This window comes from Halichoerus grypus, chromosome 2, assembly GCF_964656455.1.
Source record: "Halichoerus grypus chromosome 2, mHalGry1.hap1.1, whole genome shotgun sequence".
In the NCBI taxonomy this organism is placed as follows: domain Eukaryota; kingdom Metazoa; phylum Chordata; class Mammalia; order Carnivora; family Phocidae; genus Halichoerus; species Halichoerus grypus.
In genome coordinates, this window is record NC_135713.1 from 146,564,130 (window position 1) to 146,582,348 (window position 18,219).

Here is an 18,219-nt window from a genome sequence, read left to right on the forward strand (position 1 = left end):
ATACCCATCACTGGGCTAACCTGTCCCACCACTCTCCTCCCCTCTAAAACCCTCAGATTGTTTCTCAGAGTCCATAGTCTCTCATGGTTCATCTCCCCCTCCAATTTCCCCCCACCCTTCATCTTTCCCTTCCTTCTCCTAATGTCCTCCATGCTATTCCTTATGTTCCACAAATAAGTGAAACCATAGGATAATTGACTTTCTCTGCTTGACTTATTTCTCTTAGCATAATCTCCTCCAGTCCCATCCATGTGGATGTAAAAGTTGGGTATTCATCCTTTCTGATGGCTGAGTAATATTCCATTGTAAATATGGACCACATCTTTATCCATTCATCTCTTGAAGGGCATCTCGGCTCTTTCCACAGTTTGGCTATTGTGGACATTGCTGCTATGAACATTGGGGTGCATATGGACCTTCTTTTCACTACATCTGTGTCTTTGGGGTAATACCCAGGAGTGCAATTGCTGGGTCATAGCATATCTCTATTTTTAATTTTCTGAGGAACCTCCACACTCTTTTCCAAAGTGGCTGTACCAACTTGCATTCCCACCAACAGTGTAAGAGGGTTCCCCTTTCTCCACAACCTCTCCAACATTTGTTGTTTCTTTCCGTGTCCATTTTTGCCATTCTAACTGGTGTAAGGTGGTATCTCAATGTGCTTTTGATTTGAATTTCTCTGATGGCTAATGATGATGAACATTTTTTCATGTGTCTGTTAGCCACTTTTATGTCTTCTTTGCAGAAGGGTCTGTTCATGTCTTCTGCCCATTTTTTTTTACTTGCTGATTTGTTTTTCGGTGTTGAGTTTGAGAAGTTCTTTATAGATCAGCCCTTTATCTGTAGTGTCATTTGCAAATATCTTCTTCCATTCTGTGGGTTGCCTCTTTGTTTGTTGACTGTTTCCTTTGCTATGCAGAAGATTTTTATCTTGATGAAGTCACAAAAGTTCATTTTTGCTTTTCTTTCACTTGCCTTGGAGATGTATCTTGAAAGAAGTTGCTGTGGCTGATGTCAAAGAGGTTATTGTCTATGTTCTCCTCTAGGATTTTGATGGATTCCAATCTCGCACTGAGGTCTATCATCCATTTTGAGTTTATCTTTGTGTTTGGAGTTAGAGAATGGTTGAGTTTCATTCTTCTGTATATAGCTGTCCAATTTTCCCAGCACAATTTATTGAAGAGACTGTCTTTTTTCTATTGCATATTTTTTCCTGCTTTGTGGAAGATTACTTGACCATAGAGTTGAGGGCCCATATCTGGGCTCTCTATTCTGTTCCGTTGGTCTATGTCCATTTTTGTGTCAGTACCATGCTGTCTTGGTGATCGCGGCTTTGTAATATAGCTTGAAATCAGGCAATGTGATGCCCCCAGCTTTGTTTTTCTTTTTCAATATTTCCGTTTTAAGTTGCATTTTACATCATCATTTTACTTTCCTATTGGTTGATAGTTCCTATTTCCCCGACATCCTCACAATGGTCTCTAAAGAGAAGTAAATAGGCACACACATGTTTACATTTCTGGTAATATTGACCCTAGATGACTGAATTTAATTATTATTTAAAAAAATTAGTGAGGTTGAAACTTCTTGAATGTGTTAATATTTATTATCTTAAAAATTATCTCCAATATTATTTCTTTTATTTATTAGAAGTGTTATTTTAAAAACTTATTTAACCTCTTTTCATATTAAGTATGACTATGTGTCTGCCAATATGTTTCAAATACTGTTGCATTTTCTTGTTTGTTTTTTTTTTTTCTATTTTTTCATTATTGTTCATGGCTTTTTTGTTAAATAATATTTTTTTAAGTTATGAAGTAAAAATCATCAACATTACTTCTGTAGTTTCTTCTACTAATTCTATGATTAGAAAATGCCTAAATAGCTTCAAACTTGAGAAATATTTTTTTAACTTTTATTAGTTTTCTTGTCTGTGTTTGTTTTTTACACTTAATTCTTTGAAGTCTGGAATTTTGTGATATGATTTTGAAGGAGAGATTTACTGTATTCTCTCTGAATAACTATGTATTTATCCTAAAGCCAATTATTGAGAAACTATTCCTTTATATGATGAGTTTCAATATCAGTTTTCTTTTTTCATATACTACATTTTTACATTTTTCATGGACTAACTTTTCTAACTCTTCAAACTGTACCTCACCATTTGGATTATTTTAAGATGTTATTTGTTCTCTGTACTATATGTGTTAAATATAATGGTCTTTTTCTTCCTTTTTTAATTTTATGATTATTTGACCATTTATTTAAGAAAGGAAAACAACTCTAGAACTTCATTGTTATGTTTCAAAACAACAACAAAAACCTTTTATCTTTTTTAAATTTTTTAAGATTTATTTATTTAAATAAAATAAATAAATCTTTAATAAAAGATATTTATTTATAAAAATTATCTTTAGTAAAATAAATAAAACAAAATAAAAAGATAAATAAAATAAAATAAAAATATAATTTTTATCTTATTTAAATAAAAATAAATTTATTTAAATAAAAATAAAAAATAAAAAATAAAAATTTTATTTATTTATTTGACAGAGAAAGAGAGAGAGCAGAAGCAGGTGGAGTGGCAGGCAGAGGGAGAGGGAGGAGCAGGTTACCTGCTGAACAGGGAGTCTGATGTGGGGCTTGATCCCAGGACCCTGGGATCATGACCTGAGCCAAAGGCAGACGCTTAACCGACTGAGCCACACATGTGCCCCAACAAAACCTTTATAGTTCTTATTGGAGTAACACTAGACTTACCATTCATTTGAAGAGTATTGACATCTTTATAAAGTTTCTTCTCTCAACTAGGAGTGTACTAGACTCTGCTTTAGTTGGGTATTCAGTTACCTTCCTTTGTGAAGAGTTAAATTTGTATGTGGTATGTGGATATTTGTGTGTTTGTGTGTGTGCGTGCTATGTATATTTTTCCATATTTTACATTATATTAATTCTGTATATTTCTCATTAAATTCACTCATAAGTAGTTCATTTGCTATTGTTTTTGTAATTTTTGGTATTTGTCAATGTTTATTGCTGGGAAAGTGAGGGACTTCTGGTTTTTAAATATTAATGTATATTTTTAAGATTTATTTATTTATTTTGAGAAAGAGAGTAAGAGTGTGTGTGAGTGGGGGAGGGGCAGAGGGAGAGAGAGAATCTCAAGCAGACTCCCCATTGGGCATGGAGCCCAACGTGGGGCTCCATCTAACAACCCTGAGATCATGACCTGAGCTGACACCAACAGTTGGATGCTTAGCTGACTGTGCCACCCAGGTGCCCCAAATATTAATGTATTTTTTAATTTTGCTCTCCTACATATAACATCTAATTAGTAAACGGTTTTGTAGAGGGTCACATTGTGTTTACTTTGCACAGTCATCAAATGCAAAAAATAAAGGTTTGATTTTCTTTATTCTAAAACAGAGGGACTTATTTTTTATCTTTATTATATTGCTTAGAATTTCCAAAACTATGTCAATCAATCAACACGGTGAAAATGGACTTTCTTGTGTGTGTGTATGTATGAATGTATTTATTTATTTTCAAAGATTTATTTATTTATTTGTGTGTGTGAGAGAGAGAGAGAGAGGGAGGGAGAGGGACAGAGGGAGAGGAAAAGAGAACCCTAATCAGTCTCCATGCTCAGCACAGAGCCTGCTGCAAGGCTTGATCTCACCACCCGTCATCATGACCTGAGCCAAAATCAACAGTTGCACACTTAACCAACTGAATGTCCCAGGTGCCCTTTCTTGTCTTTATTTTTAATTTATTAATAATGGGTATATTACTTTACCATTATACCTGGATCTTTTCTTAGTTTAAGGCAAGTATAGCGTATCATGGTAAGGAATTATACTTCCACATTTTTTTTTTTTTTTGTAATCCTCCAAAATTTTTCTATCAGCAGTGATTTCTGAATTTAACCTCTTGGAGGCCATCTCTCTTTTTTTTTTCTAAAGAGTTTTTATTCAGATTCCACTAGTTAACATACAGTATAATATTAGGTTCAGGTGTACAATATAGTGGTTCCACACCTCCATACATCACCCTGTGACCATAAAAGTGCTCTCCTTAATCCCCATCACAAACTTAACCAACCCACCCACCCACCCACCCACCTGCGCTCTGGTAACCATGAGATTTATCTCTATAGTTAAGAGTCTGTTTCTTGGTTTACCTCTCTCTTTCTCCTTTTTTCTTTTTTGTTTTGTTTTGTTTTGTTTTGTTTCTTAAATTCCACACAGGAGTGAAATTATATGGTATTTTTATTTCTCTAACTGACTTATTTCGCTTAGCATAATGCTCTCTAGCTCCATCCGCATCTTTGCATATGGCAAGATTTCACTCCTTTTTTAAGGCTGAGTAATAGTCCATTGTATGTCTATACACCACATCTTCTTTATCCATGCATCAGTCAATGGACACTTGGGCTATTTCCATAATTTGGCTATTGTGTATGTATCCCTTTGAATTAGTATTTTTGTATTTTGGACGTAAATAGTAGTATGATTGCTGGATCATAGGGTAGTTCTATTTTTAACTTCTTGAGAAAACTCTATACTGTTTTCCAGGATGGTGAGAACAGTTTGCATTCCCACCAACAGTGCAAGAAGGTTCCCCTTTCTCCACATCCTCTCTAACACCTGTTTTTGTGTTCTTGATTTTAGCCATTCTGACCAGTGTGAAATGATATCTCATTATAGTTCTGATTTGTATTTCCTTGATGATGAGTGATGCTGAGCATCTTTTCATGTGTTTGTTGGTCAACTGGATGTCCTCTTTGGAAAAATGTCTATTCATGTCTTCTGCCCATTTTTAATTGGATTATTCATTTTTTGGTTTTTGAGTTTTATAATTTCTTTATATATTTTGGATACTAACCCTTTTTTCAGATGTGTCATTTGCAAATATCTTCTTCCATTCATAGGTTGCCTTTTAGTTTTGTTGATTGTTTCCTTTGCTGTATAGAAGCTTTTTATTTTGATGAGGTCCCAATAGTTTATTTTTGCTTTTGTTTCTCTTGCCTCAGGAGACATACCCAGAATGTTGCTAAGACTGATGTCAAAGAGGTTACTGCCTGTGTTCTCCTCTAAGTGTTTTATGGTTTCAGGTCTCACATTTAGGTCTTTAATTCAGTTTGTGTGTGTGTGTGTGTGTGTGTATGGTGAAAGAAAGTGGTCCAAGTTCATTCTTCTGCATGTTGCTCTCCAGTTTTCCCAACACAATTTGTTGACAAGATGGTCTTTTCTCCCTTAGTTAGTCTTTCCTGCTTTGTTCCAGATTAATTGACCATACAATTGTGGGTTCATTTCTGTTTTCTATTCTATTCCATTGATCTATTTGTCTGTTTTTGTGCCAGAACCATACTGCCTTGAGGACCACAGCTTTGTAACATAACTTTGTCTGGAATTGTGGTGCCTCCAGCTTTTCTTTTCTTTTTCAGTATTGCTTTGGCTATTTCGGGTTTTTGTGGTTCCATACAAATTTTAAGATGGTTTGTTCTGGCTCAGTGAAAAAGCTGATGATATTGTGGTAAGGATTGCATTAAATGTGTAGATTGCTTTGGGTAGTATAGAGACTTTATCAATGTGTTTTCTTCAATTCATGACTAAGGAATGTCTTTCCATTTCTTTGTGTCATCTTCAATTTATTTCATCAGTGTTCTATAGTTTTCAGAGAACAGGTCTTTTACCTCTTTGCTTAGGTTTATTTCTAAGTATCTTGTAATTTTTGGTGCAATTGTAAATGGGATTGATTCCTTAATTTCTCTTTCTGCAGCTTCATTATTGTATAGAAATGCAACAGAGTTCTGTATGCTTATTTTGTATCCTGCAACTTTACTAAATTTGTTTATTAGTTCTAGCATTTTTGGTGGCATGTTTTGGGTTTCCTATATAGAGTATAATGTCATCTGCAAAAACTGAAAATTTTACTTCTTCCTTGTCTTGGCAACCATTTTTTACAAAGTGTGTGTGTGTGTGTGTGTGTGCATGCATTTGTGCTCCTTCATCTCATAGAACACATTACACTTTTTTTCAACAGTTGTTGGGTTTGCTCATCGGCAAAAATAGGTCTGTAGATAAACACATTTGAAGCAAGAGATCTGAATTTTGTGCCAGTGCTGCTGTTGACAGCAAATTGTGTAACCTAATACAGCTTGCTGTACTCTGCTTCCTTACCTCTGTAATGATCAGTTTGAACAAGATCAGTAATCACATATACAGGGCATTTGTACTTGGTACCTAAACCGTGGGACTCATTCCCCAGGATCTAGCCTATGTCCATCCTGGTTAATGAGATTGCATCACTCTTCTTACAAAGCTTAACTCTAGCCTTTGTTCTTGACAAAATCCTCAACACAGAAATCTAGGAAGCCAAGGGCAGTCATTGAAATTGGCACATGACATAAACCCATTTATCAGTCATTGACAAGATTTCCTCTAGAATTACTTAGTCTCTTGAGTTTTTCTCCTGTATGAAGGATTCCCCACATTTCCTTTGGGCATCATTTACAGAGTGCTTATTGATTGTCAGGCCCTTGGGCAGATCCTGGAAGACCAGTGCCTCCCTTGTCCCACCATAGTCCTCAATCGGTTCACCCTCCCTCCTTTCCATGGATGATCCTGTGCTTCTTAGAGACACCAATTAATGACAAAAATCACTATATCTGCTATATATAAGTACATATTTTTAGCAAAACATGTTCATGGTATTCTAAATATCAAAATAGAAACCAAAATTTAAAAACTTTGGTCATGTTTTTCCTGTAGTTGCTGCAAGGGCCTGTGCACTACTCATTGTTGTCAAGGTAATTTCTTTCTGAAGGAATCAGCAATTATATCTGCAAGAATATTGCTCATTCATTTATGGAGAAACTGAGGCTGAAGAAGCAGAGTCATCTAAGTGACAGAGTGAATGACTAGCAGAACTGAGAGCCAAACTGACCACTCTTTCAGTCATTACTAATTATTTAATGAACACAAGTTACACCTTTTGCTTGTGGGTTTCTATCAGAGGGAACACAAAGTTCTGAGACATTTTCCATAGGTTCCAACACTGATGTTCAACCTGATTGTTCTGAACCTATGGCTGGATGGCTCACAAGTGGAGGAATGGCTTCACATTTCTTTAAAGGACTTCAAAATTTTCTACTATCTTTGCACAACTATGATTGTCTAAAATACATAACACTTTTAGTGCTTGAGACTTATAATGAATGACAAAATATACTCTGAGAAGAAAACCATGCCACACACTCTAATGAGGGATTTCTCCTGCAGTAGCAGCCTTCTTTTGAAATATTCTTTTCTCCTAGTGTGGAGAAGAATACAGAGCACAGGGAAATATAGACCATTTATTTATCCTCTACACACAGATTGTGCATTACCAGTACCTTCTTACATATTCAGGAGGAGAAAGGATCCTGACCTGGAATGCAGAGTTCCAAGGAAATGCTACCATTAGCACAAGTGAAACAAAATAGAATTTGGTTCATATTATGCTAATTAACTTTTATTTCCAAAATATATTAGCCTTGTTGTTCCCCATCCCCCAAATGCACACGGCCAAATCCTAAAAATAAGACTAATAAGATTAATGAGATTTTATCATTTAATGCTCAACTCCACCTCATTTCTACAAGCTCTACTATATTTTGGTGACAGCTTCTAAGGATTTCTTTTTTTTTTTAAGGACTTATTTATTTATTTGAGAGAGAGAGAGCACATGCACAAGCAGGGGGTGAGAGGCAAGGGGAAATGGACAAGCAGACTCCCTGCTGAGGAGGGAGTCCAATATGGTGCTGGATCCCGGGACCCTGAGATCATGACCTGAGCTGAAGGCAGATGCTTAACTGACTGAGCCACCCAGGTGCCCCTGATTTCTTGAGTGAAATACAGTATCAGAGGGTTATATGGTTTGTAAGAAGTTTTTTTATTAGTAAAATGATATTCTAGTTTTTTTGGTTTACTGAGAGTTTAGCAGATGGTACAGAGAATTGCCGTATATTCTTTCCCTTTCCCCTATTATTAACAACTTGTATTAGTGTGGTACATTTGTTACAACTAAAGAACTAATTTCATACATTACTATTAACTATAGCCTATAGTTTACATTAGGATTCATTCTATTCTATGAATTTTGACAAATGCATAAGGTCTTATAACTCCCACTACAGCATCATACTGAATAGATTCAGTGCCCTAAAACCCTTTGTGTTCTGACTATTCATCCTTTCCTCTCCATTAGCCCCTGGCAATCATTAATCTTTTATTTTTTCCATAGTTTTTCCTTTTCCAGAATGTCATATAGCTGGAATCATATAGCATATAGCTTTTTCAGACTATTTTCTTTCACTTAGTACTAAACATTGAAAACTCCTTCCTGTATTTTCATGGCTTGATAGCTCAGTTTTTTATTGTTGTATAATACTCCATTGTTTAAGGCATCAAAATCCAGGAGGCACAGAGGACCCCTCTCAAAATCAATAAAAATAGGTCAACACCCCGACATCTAATAGTAAAACTTATGAGTCTCAGAGACAAAAAGAAAATCTTGAAAGCAGCTCAGGACAAGAGATTTGTAACCTACAATGGTAGAAACATTAGATTGGCAACAGACCTATCCACAGAGACCTGGCAGGCCAGAAAGGACTGGCATGGTATATTCAGAGCACTAAATGAGAAAAATATGCAGCCAAGAATACTCTATCCAGCTAGGCTGTCATTGAAAATAGAAGGAGAGATAACAATCTTCCAGGACAAACAAAAACTAAAGGAATTTGCAAACACGAAACCAGCCTACAAGAAATACTGAAAGGGGTCCTCTAAGCAAAGAGAGAGCCTAAAAGAAACATTGACCGGAAAGGAACAGAGACAATATACAGTAACAGTCACCTTACAGGCAATACAGTGGCACTAAATTCGTAACTTTCAATAGTTACCCTGCATGTAAATGAGCTAAATGCCTCAATCAAAAGACACAAGTTATCAGATTGGATAAAAAAACAAGACCCATTGATATGCTGTCTACAAGAGACTCATTTTAGACCCAAAGACACGCCCAGATTGAAAGTGAGGGGGTGGAAAACCATTTACCATGTAAATGGACACCAAAAGAAAGCTGGGGTGGCAATCCTTATACCAGAAAAATTAGATTTTAAACCAAAGACTGTAATAAGAGATGAAGAAGGACACTATATCCTACTTAAAGGTCTATCCAACAAGAAGGTCTAACAATTGTAAATATCTATGCCCCTAACATGGGAGCAGCCAATTATATAAGCCAATTAATAACAAAAGCAAAGAAACACATTGACAACAATACAATAATAGTGGGGGACTTTAACAACCCCGTCACTGAAATGGACAGATCATCTAAGCAAAAGATCAACAAGGAAATAAAGACTTTAAATGACACACTGGACCAGATGGACTTCACAGATCTATTCACAACATTCCATCCCCAAACAACAGAATACACATTCTCTCTAATGCCCATGGAACATTCTCCAGAATAGATCACATCCTAGGTCACAAATCAGGTCTCAACTGGTACCAAAAGATTGGGATCATTCCCTGCATATTTTCAGACCACAATGCTTTGAAACTAGAACTCAATCACAAGAGGAAAGTCAGAAGGAACTCAAATACATGGAAGCTAAAGAGCATCCTACTAAAGAATGAATGGGTCACCCAAGAAATTAAAGAAGAATTAAAAAAATTCATGGAAACCAATGAAAATGAAAACACAACTGTTCAGAATCTTTGGGATGCAGCAAAGGCACTCCTAAGAGGAAAGTATATAGCAATACAAGCCTTTCTCAAGAAACAAGAAAGGTCTCAAGTACACAACCTAACCCTACACCTAAAGGAGCTGGAGAAAGAACAGCAAATAAAGCCTAAACCCAACAGGAGAAGAGAAATAATAAAGATCAGAGCAGAAATCAATGAAATAGAAACTAAAAGAACAGTAGAACAGATCAACAAAACTAGGAGCTAGTTCTTTCAACGAATTCACAAGATTGATAAACCTCTGGCCAGACTTATCAAAAAGAAAAGAGAAATGACCCAAATCAACAAAATCATGAATGAAAGAGGAGAGATCACAACCAACACCAAAGAAATACAAACAATTCTAAGAACATATTATGAGCAACTCTATGCCAGCAAATTAGATAATCTGGAAGAAATGGTTGCATTCCTAGAGATGTATCAACTACCAAAACTGAACCAGGGAGAAATAGAGAACCTGAACATACCTATAACCACTAAGGAAGTTGAAGCAGTCATCAAAAATCTAACAAACAGAAGCCCAGGGCCAGATGGCTTCCCAGGGGAATTCTACCAAACATTTCAAGAAGAATTAATACCTATTCTTCTGAAACTGTTGCAAAAAATAGAAATGGAAGGAAAAGTTCCAAACTCATTTTGTGAGGCCACCATTACCTTGATCCCCAAACCAGACAAAGACCCCATCAAAAAGGAGAATTGCAGACCAATATCCTTGATGAACATGGATGCAAAAATTCTCACCAAAATACTAGCCAATAGGATCCAATAGTACATTAAAAGGATTATTCACCATGACCAAGTGGGATTTATCCCTGGGCTGCAAGGTTAGTTCAACATCTGCAAATCAATCAATGTGATACAATACATTAATAAAAGAAAGAACAAGAATCATATGATCCTCTCAATAGGTGCAGAAAAAGCATTCGACAAAGTAAAGCATCCTTTCTTGATCAAAACTCTTCAGAGTATAGGGATAGAGGGTACATACCTCAATATCATAAAAGCCATCTATGAAAAACCAACAGCAAATATTCTCAATGGGGAAAAACTGAGAGCTCTCCCCCTAAGGTCAGGAACATGGCAGGGATGTCCACTATCACCACTGCTATTCAACATAGTATTGGAAGTCCTAGCCACAGCAATCAGACAACCAAAAGAAATAAAAGGCATCTGAATCGGCAAAGAAGAAGTCAAACTCTCACTGTTTGCCAATGATATGATACTTTATGTGGAAAATCCAAAAGACTCCACCCCAAACCTGCTAGAACTCATACAGGAATTCAGTCAAGCGGCAGGATATAAAATCAATGCACAGAAATCAGTGGCATTCCTATACACCAACAACAAGACAGAAGAAAGAGAAATTAAGGAGTCGATCCCATTTACAATTGCACCGAAAACCATAAGATACCTAGGAATCAATCTAACCAAAGAAGCAAAGAATCTGTACTCAGAAAACTATAAAATACTCATGAAAGAAATTGAGGAAGACTCAAAGAAATGGAAAAACATTCCATGCTCATGGATTGGAAGAACAAATATTGTGAAGATGTTAATGCTACCTAGAGCAATCTTCACATTTAATGCAATCCCTATCAAAATACCAACCACTTTTTTCAAAGAAATGGAACAAAAAATCCTAAAATTGTATGGAACCAGAAAAGACCCCAAATAGTCAGAGGAATGTTGATAAAGAAAAGCAAAGCTGGTGGCATCACAATTCCAGACTTCAAGCTCTATTACAAAGCTGTAATCATCAAGACAGTATGGTACTGGCACAAAAACGGACACATAGATCAATGGAACAGAATAGAGAGCCCAGAAATGGACCCTCGACTCTATGGTCAACTCATCTTTGACAAAGTAGGAAAGAATGTCCAATGGAAGAAAGACAGTCTCTTCAACAATGGTATTGGGAAAATTGGACAGCCACATGCAGAAGAATGAAAGTGGACCATTTCCTTACACCACACACAAAAATAGACTCCAAATGGTTGAAAGACCTCAATGTGAGACAGGAGTCCATCAAAATCCTAAAGGAGAACACAGGCAGCAACCTCTTCGACCTCAGTTGCAGCAATTTCTTCTTAGAATCATTGGCAAAGTCAAGGGAAGCAAGGCAAAAATGAGCTATTGGGACTTCATCAAGATAAAAAGCTTTTGCCCAGCAAAAGAAACAATCAACAAAACCAAAAGACAACCAACAGAATGGGAGAAGATATTTGCAAATGATATATCAGATAAAGGGCTAGTATCCAAAATCTATAAAGAACTTATCAAACTCAACACCCGAAGAACAAATGATCCAATCAAGAAATGGGTAGAAGATGTGAACAGACATTTTTCCAAAGAAGACATCCAAATGGCCAACAGACACATGAAAAAGTGCTCAACATGGCTCGGCGTCAGGGAAATCCAAATCAAAACCTCAATGAGATACCACCTCACACCAGTCAGAATGGCTAAAATTAACAAGTCAGGAAATGACAGATGTTGGCAGGGATGTGGAGAAAGGGGAACCCTCCTACACTGTTGGTGGGAATGCAAGCTGGTGCAGCCACTCTGGAAAACAGTATGGAGGTTCCTCAAAAATTTGAAAATAGGGCTACCCTATGACCCAGCAATTGCACTACTGGGTGTTTACCTCAAAGATACAAATGTAGCGATCTGAAGGGGTACATGCAGCAATGTCCACAATAGCCAAACTATGGAAAGAGTCAAGATGTCTATTAACAGATGAATGGATAAAGAAGATGTGGTATATATATATACAACGGAGTATTATGCAGCCATCAAAAGGAATGAAATCTTGCCATTTACAATGACGTGGATAGAACTGGAGGGTATTATGCTGAGCGAAATAAGTCAATCAGAGAAAGACATGTATCATATGACCTCACTGATATGAGGAATTCTTAATCTCAGGAAACAAACTGAGGGTTGCTGGAGTGGTGGGGGGTGGGAGGGATGGGGCGGCTGGGTGATAGATATTGGGGAGGGTATGTGCAATGGTGAACGCTGTGAATTGTGTAAGACTGTTGAATCACAGACCTGTACCGCTGAAACAAATAATACATTATATGTTTTTTAAAAAAGAAGATAGTAGGAAGGGAAAAATGAAGGGGTGGAATCAGAGGGGGAGACAAACCATGAGAGAGTATGGCTCTGAGAAACAAACTGAGGGTTCTAGAGGGGAGAGGGGTGGGGGGATGGGTTAGCCTGGTGATGGGTATTAAAGAGGGCACGTACTGAATGGAGCACTGCATATAACAATATGCAAACAATGAATCATGGAACACTACATCAAAAACTAATGATGTAATATATGGTGATTAACATAACATAATAAAAAAAAAAGAAAAAAATAAGAAAAAATATTTCATTGTTTAAATGTACTGTAGTTTGTCCATTCACCTACTAAAGATATTTTTATTAATTCTAAGTTTTTGGTGATTATGAAAAAAGCTGCTATAAACATTCACTTGCAGGTTTTTGTGTAAACTTAAGTTTCCAAATCAGTTGGATAAATCATGAGAAACACAATTGCCAGATTGTATGGTAAGGCTGTGTTTAGTTTTGTAACAAACCACCAAACTGTCTTTTCAAGTAGATGTACTGTTTTGCATTCCCACCAGCAATGAATGACAGTTACTGTATCTCACCAGTTTTTGGCATTGTCAGTATTTTGGATTGTAGCCATTCTAATAGGTGTGTAGTGCTATATACTTATTGTTTTAATTGCTACATTTTGAAAGTATGCCTATTTACCCTTTTTCTAATTGCCCTAGTAAAATTTATTTTCAATTCTTGTAGTTGGAATATTAATTTTACCCATTATCAGTCCTTTGTACCTTAGCATACTTAACAAGGGAGTGTGCTTATATATGTGAAGAATAGAAAATGGAATCTGGGGTAAGTAAAAAAGAAAAGGCACAGATATAATGAAGATGAAAAGCAATTACATTTGTTAAGAATAGCTAAAATAATACTAGAATTTGTTACATTTTTCATATTTAATCTTTAAAATCTTATAACGAAAAACGTATATTAGCTCAAATTTCACAGAAACAGAAATTGGGTACCACTGACATTAAATGATGGACAGAATTTCTTGAAAAAATGGAGCTGAACTATGGATAGCATCCTTAATGACTTAATTCTTTGAAGTTTGGCCATTTTCCATGATTACACTGTAGCAATAGTCTAAACTCAAACCGAGGCAGCACCAGAAACTCAAGGCCACAAGCTTCCCAGTCAATTCTCAATAATGAACTGTCACTAGAAGCCCTCAGTGGCAACCCACTTAGGACCCCTCTCACTCTAGAGAGCTTCTTCTTTCCTTTCTGCTCTCACCTTCACTTAATAAACTTTCACTTCACTTCAAAAAAAAAGAAAGGAAAGAAAGAAAGAAAGAAAAAAAGAAAGAAGAAAGAAAGAAAGAAAGAAAGAAAGAAAGAAAGAAAGAAAGAAAGAAAAGAAAAAGAAAAAAAAAATGGAGCTGAAATAAATGCCCAGTTTTGAGGATCAGTTCCCTCCCCATTATGGAGGTTCCTCAGGAAGTTATAAATAGAGCTACTCTACAACCCAACAATTGCACTACTAGGTATTTACCCCAAAGATACAGATATAGTGTAAAGAAGGGGCACATGCACCCCAATATTCATAACAGCAATGTCCACAATAGCCAAACTGTGGAAAGAGCTGAGATGCCCTTCAACAGATGAATGTATAAAAAAGATGTGGTTCATACATACAATGGAATATTACTCGGCCATCAGAAAGGATGGATACCCACCATTTGCATCTACATGGATGGAACTAGAGGGTATTTTGTTAAGTGAAATAAGTCAAGCAGAGAAAGACAATTATCATCTGGTTTCACTCATATGTGGAATATAAGGATTAGTGTGGAGAACAATAGGGGAAGGGAGGGAAAACTGAATGGGAAGAAATCAGAGATGGAGACCAACCATGAGAGACTCTGGATTCTGGGAAACAAACTGAGGATTATAGAAGGGAGAGGGTGGTGGGGATGGGGTAACTGTCTGATGGGCATTAAGGAGGAGACTTGATGTGATGAGCACTGGGTGTTATACACAACCGATGAATTATTGAACACTACATCTGAAACTAATGATGTACTATTGGTTGGCTAATTGAATTTAAATTAAAAAATAAAGTTAAATGAGAAAAACAGTATTAAAATAATCTTGGGGCACCTGGGTGGCTCAGTCGTTTGGCATCTGCCTTCAGCTCAGGTCGTGATCTCAGGGTCCTGGGATCGAGCCCCTCATCGGGCTCCCTGCTCTGCGGGAAGCCTGCTTCTCCCTCTCCCACTCCCCCTGCTTGTGTTCCCTCTCTCTCTGTGTCAAATAAATAAAATCTTTAAAAAAAATCTTAATGAATTGAAGACTTAAAAAGGATTACTGAATTTATGAATTAATGGAGCACTTTTTTCTCTCCCATCTCTCAGTGTCTTCTGATGTAATGACTATTTACCATTTAACAAATATAACACCATAAAATTGACCTATAGAGGATTAATCTGCATTTCTGCAAAAGTGCATGGTTCATTTTCTCCAGCTCCAAATTTACCTAAAGGAAGAATGTTTTCAGTTGCTACTCAAAAAGAGGATGTCTGGATTTTCTAAATATCTGAGCCTATTTAAGTATTCCCTTGGAGGTGTTTTGATATTTTAGTATCTTTTAAATATCTTTCAAATGTATGCACACCTAACCCTTCTATAAACTCCACCAATGGACCATTTAAACAGCGTAATAAAAATCACTAATTCTTGTGAGAACACTGAAAGTGAGCAGAGTATGTAATATTAACCAGACATTTGGGATCAAATATACATTAATTACAATCAGAGAAATAGTATGAGATAATAACTGGAATTGTAACCAACATAAAGGGTCACTCCAGGTGGTATGTAAAGTTATTTCTATAAGATGTTTTTAAGGAACCCAACTCAGAAGAACCACATGAAAAGGCAAAGCACCAACACCTTTAGAAGAGGACATGACATGCACAGATATGAAATCTAACACAAAACCAGTTTGAAACAGGTCAGAGTTGAAGCATGTGCAGAAGCCCCCTGAGACTGCTCTACAGTTAACTTTAGTGCATTATAATACTAAAATCTCCTCTCAGGGTTAGAGCTTAGGCCATTTTTTGAACTTATGGTATATGCTAAGCATGCACAGTAAAACTAGAATGCCTAAGTAATAGGATATATATAAGTTCCCTAGTGTATATGCGATCTTCTGGACTCTGACTCCTCTGCATACTGAATAAAAGCTAACTGCATTATCCCCAGGAGAGACACTGCTTTAGGAAATATCTCCAGTGTTCTGCTTGTTTACTGTAAGTAAACAAAAGCTTCCACACCCAGACTGAGTGTAAGCCTTGGATGTACAATTGGCTTACACTCACTGAGGAAAGGTACCCACTGAGTCCAGTAACAGAATGGGTGGACACAAAGAAGGAATAAACATCAGCGGTATTTAGGCACTTTGGCATTATTCATGTGTGAATGTTACAATTGGTTTCACATTTTTGACGAAAGTAGCGCTGATGCACCTTTCAACGTAATTGGCATTGGCAGTTGCCGAATGCATTTTTCATATTACCCACGGTATAACCCGGAATAACAGCACCCGTGTACCCCTGAGCAGATGTGGATGACTTAGACTTTCAGAATCCTTCCCTTGACACACCAGGATCCCCTTGACATCTTGCCAAAACCCTTTTAAAGGCCCCGGTTACATCTGTGTTCCTCAAGCTGTAGATGAGAGGATTTAACAAAGGAGTGAGAATGGTGTAAAAGGCAGAGAAGACCTTGTCTTTGATTGGTGTGTGGTAGGGTTGGGGAAGCATATATGTGTATAAGGCAGCCCCGTAAAAAAACGTCACCACCATTATGTGTGATGAGCAGGTGGCAAAGGCCTTCTTCTTCCCTTCTGCTGACTTCATCTGGTGCACTGTGATGAGAATCCGGGCATAGGAAGCAATCACCACAGAGAAGGGGATCAGCAGCATCACGACACAGCATATGTACATGATCATTTCATAGGCAGCTTTGTCACCACAGGCCAGCCTCAGCATGGTGGGTGCTTCACAGAAGAAATGATTGATCATGTGGGAACTGCAGAATGGGAGACTCATGGTGATAGGGGTGAGAAGGAAGCTGTCCAAAGCACCACCAAACCAAGAGCTGGCCAAGATCACCCAACAGACCCGGTGGCTCATAAGGACAGGATAGCGAAGGGGGTTGCAGATGGCCACGTAGCGGTCATAAGCCATGAGTCCCAGCAGGAAAAATTCAGCCCCCACAAAGCCCATGTAGAGAAAGTACTGGGCTGTACAGGCAATGAAGGAAATGGTCCCCTTGCCCACAAGATAATCGACCAATATCTTGGGCACAATGGTAGAGATGTACATCATGTCAATAAAGGAGAGGTGGCTGAGCAGGAAGTACATAGGGGTGTGGAGGTGAGGGTCTATGTGAATCAGGAAGATCATGACCCCATTAGCTATCATGGCCATGAAGAAGATGGCACAGATGATGCTGAAAAGGAAGCCTGGGGCTGCACTTTGAGTGAAGAGCCCTGTGAGGGTGAAGTCACTTGAAAAGGTTTTATTGTCTCCACCCATGGTGTTGAGTTGGACCTGGGGGTATAAGGAAATAAGTGGGGGTGTTAATGAAAGTTCCAGTATATAATATGTCTTATTATAGAAGCATTATTAAATTAAAATTATTTACATAACTAATATTAAGCCTTTAGTATGTGTGTATATGTTGTAGGGTATATTTGCAACTTTTTCGTTCTTGGATATTTCTTCTTGTTGAAGAATAATTCGAAAGTTGAGTCTCCGTGGCATGAAGATGAATGAACATTTGGCAACTGATGATTGGTTTAAGGGAGTTCAGTTATTACTGCAGAACATGTGAGCCCCAGAGAGTCTTCTTCATCTGGAGTTGACTTCCTTTATCTGAAACATGGATATGACTGCAAAACAATCGAGTTAGTTCAAATAACCAAACAATTTATTAAGATGTTTTATTGAGTTGAGAATTTTTGTCACAACTATAAAAGTGATCAGCCTCATCTAGAAATAACTATTAAGTTGTTGATACAGCTGAAAATTATGAGCTATAGTAAATTGGATTACAACATTGTCCATCTGATCATTAATCAACCTTATTTGTTTCTTCACTCATTTGTTGATTTTTTTAATCATTCACACTCCAACCTTTATTTATGGAGAGTTTCCTGTGTTCCACACACTATGGATACTATTGTAAACAAAAGAGGAGGTGTCTCATGTGACTTATGGCTCTAGTTGTGAGATAAAGAGAGTAAGCAAATAAAGGACAATGATGGTTCTGGATAATGCTCATCAATACTATGAGGAAAA

The 18,219-nt window shown here is 37.1% G+C and overlaps 1 protein-coding gene across 1 annotated transcript; it reads right to left on the minus strand.

Annotated features, from left to right (window-relative positions):
- Positions 1–16,494: 16,494 nt before the first annotated feature.
- Positions 16,495–17,454, minus strand: LOC118524609 (olfactory receptor 2T6-like). The gene has a single exon (XM_036074842.2). The coding sequence runs from the start codon at positions 17,452–17,454 to the stop codon at positions 16,495–16,497; it is 960 nt and encodes a 319-aa protein (XP_035930735.1).
- Positions 17,455–18,219: the final 765 nt, after the last annotated feature.